The sequence below is a fragment of the Coffea eugenioides genome, chromosome 10 (genome assembly GCF_003713205.1).
Source record: "Coffea eugenioides isolate CCC68of chromosome 10, Ceug_1.0, whole genome shotgun sequence".
Classification (NCBI taxonomy): Eukaryota; Viridiplantae; Streptophyta; class Magnoliopsida; order Gentianales; family Rubiaceae; genus Coffea; species Coffea eugenioides.
The window spans coordinates 4,417,904-4,423,471 of record NC_040044.1 but is presented as its reverse complement, the minus strand read 5'-3'; the positions used below and the strand labels follow the sequence as shown (position 1 = coordinate 4,423,471).

The 5,568-nt window shown below is 38.7% G+C and overlaps 1 protein-coding gene across 1 annotated transcript; it reads left to right on the top strand.

The window, feature by feature from the left end:
- Positions 1–435: 435 nt before the first annotated feature.
- Positions 436–5,568, top strand: LOC113748968 (serine carboxypeptidase-like 7). Its single transcript, XM_027292579.1, has 14 exons — positions 436–792; positions 895–1,040; positions 1,577–1,653; positions 1,869–1,991; positions 2,503–2,605; positions 2,986–3,023; positions 3,540–3,638; positions 3,743–3,829; positions 4,000–4,164; positions 4,274–4,345; positions 4,431–4,549; positions 4,663–4,776; positions 4,864–4,909; positions 5,002–5,568. The coding sequence occupies exons 1-14, from the start codon at positions 605–607 to the stop codon at positions 5,083–5,085; spliced, it is 1,461 nt and encodes a 486-aa protein (XP_027148380.1). The 5' UTR covers positions 436–604; the 3' UTR covers positions 5,086–5,568.

Sequence of the window (5,568 nt, the reverse complement as noted above, 5' to 3'; positions counted from 1 at the left end):
ATATATATTTATCAATATAATTTGATTAGGGTGATGTATTTGAATAAAGTCAATTTGATTTCTTTTCTTATTTGGTTTTTTCTTTGCATTAGTTAGAAATTAGTTTACAAATATATTTTTTTCTCATTTTTATTAGAAATTATAAATTTTGCTAAATTTGTTCGGGTAGACCCGATCCGGATCCGGGACCCGTCGGATCCGGATCCAGAACATAGAATAAAAGACCCATCGGATAAACGGATCGGATCCGGGTCCAGTATAGCAATTCGGGTCTGGATCCAGAATAATAAATTTCGACCCGGATCCGACCCGTTGACAGCCCTAGTTTCGCCAACGAGAAGCGTCCAAGCTAATTTACCTGTCTTATTCACTGGAAAAAAAAAAAGAAGAGATGAGCAATTGAGCACCTCGTTTTTCCTCCTACCTAGGTAATTGAATAGGCACGTTTGGACTCTGGAGGAGCCAGTTTTTAATCTATTTATTATGGAAAGAAGATGTGAGAAGAAACAGCCAGAGTGAGCGTCAGTGCCGGGCATCAGCAGAATTGTAAGCATATCCATTATTGGAGTTGGAAAACACAGTAGTTACTCCGCCAAGTAAAGAGATGACAGAACATGTTAGGCCAAGCTGCTCAACTGGGAAGCTACGCATTCTCATTCGATCCTCTCTCTTCAGCTACCTGATTTTGCCGCTAGTTCTTGTGCAATTATGTTCAAACCTTGCTTCGGCTGGTTCCCCTGTTAAGTTTCTCCCAGGATTCGAAGGACCTCTGCCATTTGAACTCGAAACCGGGTGGGTAACTCAATATTTTTGTAACAGTAAGTTAATTTCTGGTGCATTAATGTGGATTTAAACTTGGGAAAGATTGAAGTTGTTTTGAGATTGTACAACCAGGTATATAGGAGTTGATGAATCAGAGGATGTGCAGCTTTTCTACTACTTTGTCAAGTCAGAGTCCAGTCCTGAAACAGACCCTCTTGTGCTCTGGTTGACTGGAGGCAATTGCTGCACCTCATTCTCTGGGCTTGCTTATGAGATAGGTAGATTTAGTGCACGCCGATAATAAGTATGGAGTGTGAATTAAGAGCATGGATGATACGTAATCCCCTTTCCTGATTTCTTCATAATTCCACCATACCCTTTCATCTTTGACTTTTGCACAAGCTTGAAATCTTGAAAGATCCCTTTTTGCCAGTTCAGAAACTTAGCTTCATAAATTATGTACTCTGCGATTCTATATTAGGCCCCTGTATTTTTTTCTTCTTCCTTTTGGTTGTTTCACCAGACATATATCTAGTTGGGGAGGCCCGTATATTTGTATACATGTTTTAATTAATGAATACAAGCAAGACTCAGTAAAACATCCTATTCAAAGGATTCAGGATTGTTTTCAATCGTACGTCCAGGAAAAGAGCAAAAGAAACCATTTTTCTGACAATAGATTTTGGCTTCATCAATATCCACGCTTTTTCCCATCAGTGTTTCAAACCCAATCCTCTCTGTATGAATGATGTATGTAGTGGAGCGGAAACACGCCAAAACCCAACCAATTCCTCGTTGACCTGTGATTTTGCAGGGCCAATAAAATTCGAGCAAGTGCTGTACCATGGGACTTTGCCCAAGTTGCTGTTAAATCCCTATTCTTGGACTAAGGTAAACTCATCATCGAGTGTCTTTCTTCCTTGTTGGTCAAAAGATATCAATGATATACTGGTAGGGTAGACTCCTCTGAAGTAAAAATAGAAAGTTCATCGTACAGTAGATTACTGATCTATCACTAGTTCACTACTGATAGTGTTTGATAATGTTTCGATTTTCTGGTGTTTAGTTGAATGCTAGACTGACCATAATGTATCGTTACTTTTCAGGTGGCAAGCATAATATTTGTCGATTTGCCAGTGGCAAGTGGTTTTTCTTATGCAAGGACTGCAAAAGCTTCTCAGTCTACAGTTTTACAAGCCTGTAACCAAGCCTATGAATTTCTTAGAAAGGTACTCTCCTACCATTAAATGATCATTAGTCATCATTTTACACTGGAGAGTGCAATTGATCAAAAGCTAGAAAGTTTCCACTTTTATCTTGATGCCACTGAACCAGAGATTTGATCCCTGCCTACGTAGACCTGGACAAGACTCCAGTACCTTTGGACCAAACTGCCAGTTATAGATGTCACCTCTAATTACTACTCAGGAAAATGCCATATTCGTAGGCAAATCTTTTACTTTAAGTGACTGTGTATATCAATTTTCTCTGTTTATATGTCGTTATGTACTGCATAAGTATCCGTAAAAGAAGTTAACAACCGCGTCCATTATTTTGGTGATTGAGAATTCGTTACATCTTTACTGATTTAGATCATAAAATAAAGCTTGCTGGTGACCTAAGCTTTAATGATCCATGTATTGAAGCATGTAGACTTCTCAATGACATTAACATGAAAAGAGTGATGATAAATGATATTCATCTTTGCTAAGTGCCTCTCAACTGTTGATTGCTTTACAGTGGCTGGTTGATCATCCAGAGTTCATTTCCAGTCCAGTCTATATTGGTGGAGACTCATACTCGGGGATTACTGTGCCAATTGTCACTCAAATTATATCAAATGGTAGGACCTTAATTTGGTTCTTTATGCAGGCACCTCTTATTGATTAGGCTCTAGTACATTCCGATGATAACAGTTATTTACTAGCCTTTGTAAAAGACTTGAAGGTATTGCAAATGCTTTTGAAATTTTAGATATCCCAGGCATCTTTAGTAGACATACTGCCTGCTTACACTTGAAGTCAATGTTTAGCAATTTAATGACCGAGCTTTGAGAGAAATAGAAATAGAAAGTGCCTCCAGAATCTGCATACAGTTTATTTATCTTTGAAGCATTACTCTTTCGAGTTGCACTGTTCAATGTCCTTGCACTTGCTCATGTTGAAGAATTCTCTCAAAGGATTCAATGGCTCTAAAACTAATAATGTTCTGGTGTCTCTGCAGGAAATGAGGTCGGTATCGAGCCACATATCGATCTTAAGGTTTGTATTTTTCACAGTCTTCTCTCTTTCATCTAGGGATAGCAAGATAACTATTTTCCTGGACAAATTTTCCTCATAATGAGGTTGACCATTGTTTAAGAGATGCGCTTCATTTACCAATCTGGCGTATCAACACCATGTTTCAAAGGCTTGGCCGAGTCGTTACCGGAACGGGGCTTTCCATTCCAATACCGGGACGAGATGAATCCGAGATAATGGATCACCAAGAACTCGGGCTGAGACGTCTCTGAGACGGATAGAAACGGCCGAGTAGTCTCGAGTCATCTCGAGTCAACTTGATTTTTTATTATTTTTGCTAATTTTTTAATTATTTTTGTTTATCATATTTTTTTACAATTTTTAGAATATTAAATATTTCAAAAATTTGCGTCTCGCCGAGACCGATGTGGAACAGTCCGGACCACAACCGCAACTTTCAACCATTATCAACACTATACTCATATTTTGTTATTTATGCTTCACTGCTAACTTGTCGCAACCCTCAAATGGCTTCAGGGATACTTACTAGGAAATCCTACCACCACTCCAGGGGATGGAAACTATGCAATCCAATTTGCTCATGGGATGGGGCTAATTTCTGATGAGCTCTATGAGGTTGTTTATTCTTTGAATACCTGAGGTCTTTTAGAACTTTCTTACGTACTCAGTACTAAATAATTTCCATAGTTTTCTAATGGGCCAAGATAACTGTTGTACAGTCCTTGAAGCTTTCCTGTAAAGGAGAATATCAAAATATAGATCCCAGCAATGCCCTCTGCTTACAAAATATGCAGGCATACAATCAGGCAAGCAACCACTTTTCTGCAAGTTTTGTGCTTCTCTATTTTGAGAAATTAGTCACTATCCAAGTCCATATACTCAACTTCCCAAACCCCTCCCCCTCTCCAAGAAAAGGGGGATAACTAAAAAACTTGTCTTCAATTTCAAAATTAATGTAATCAATGCGTTTGTGCAGTTACTTACTAACATTGACACAGCACATATTCTGGAGCCTGACTGTCCTTATGCTTCCCCAAAGCCAAACAATTTATTCATTGGCAGGAGATCGGCCATTCAAGTGTTCTGTAAGAAGACTCGAGAGCTGAAAATTCAGGAACTTACTGCACCATTTACGTGTCGTGTAAGATAGTAATATCTTCATGAATTTCTGCATAAACCATTTGCAGCAACTCTTGTGGTTAATTTGAGTTCTCGCAGCAATTATGGATTTGTTTCTATGCTTGTTTTAGATGGATGGATATAGACTTGCTTATCATTGGGCTAATGACGAGAGTGTCCAAGAGGCCCTCCATGTCCGGAAGGTATGTCAACAGAAAACAAGCAGCTAAATATGCGTGTTGTGTTTGCTTGTCTCTGTGTATGTAATTTTGTGGAATCACATGGCAGGGGAGTATTGGAGAATGGATAAGATGCAACTGTCGCTACCCGTACATAAGGAATATAGGAACTAGTTTGCCATACCATGCAAACCTCAGCATTAGAGGCTACAGATCTCTCATATACAGGTTTGATGCCTATGCTTCACAAGTTCAAATATTAGCACTTAGTGCAACCATTGAGTAAACTTTCAATTCTGTTAATTGTTATTCTCTGATGAAAGTAAAAATTTGTGGTTCAGTGGTGACCATGATATGGTTGTGCCACATTTTGCAACTCAAGCATGGATAAAATCTCTTAATTATTCCATAATAGATGATTGGCGCCAATGGATTCTACAGGGCCAAGTTGCCGGGTTCGTTCACAAAATGGATCTTTTACTAATTTGAGATAAATCTGCAATAGAAACAACTCACATGGATTTATTTTTCTTGAAGTGCAGTTATACGAGGGCCTATGCAAATAAGATGACGTTTGCAACAGTAAAGGCAAGAAATTCTCATCTTCCTTTGCTTCAATGCACAATTTAACAGTAAAAATTGAGAAAATACCTGAACCAAGCATACTGAATTTTCACCAGGGAGGAGGCCATACTGCTCCTGAGTACAGGCCTGCTGAATGTCAAGCAATGTTTGAAAGGTGGATATCTTATCAGCCTCTATAAGCAAAAACTCCAGTCCTAAGTATGGCTGCAACTTGCATCCCAAAATTCGCTGTCTAAGTTATGTTTATTTTCAAGGGGCTGCTTTCTTATCAAAATAGTCTGAAAAAAGAACACAAGTAAAATGTAGTCGAAGCTCGAGTCAGCAAGAGGTGAGGTAGCGCGAGGTTGGAGTTCTAAGCTAAGCCAGCCCCTGCAATTCCTTTATAGATTAATTAATTAACAAGGCGTGGATATATGAAACACGTCTTATCTATGTAAAGAATTTCCAGATTGTGCTGATGATATACGTTGATTAACACACTGCTTTATTCAGCTAAATATTGCTTGTACTCGGTTACGGCTTGAAAGTTGGAACTGGGGATCATGCAATTTATATGATCAACTGCCAAGAGGGTTGTTTAGCATTTATATGTTCCGAAAGAAGGTTGGCATAGAGCAGCTGCTTTGTCCTTTATAAATAAATGGTCAGATGTTAGGGCCCAA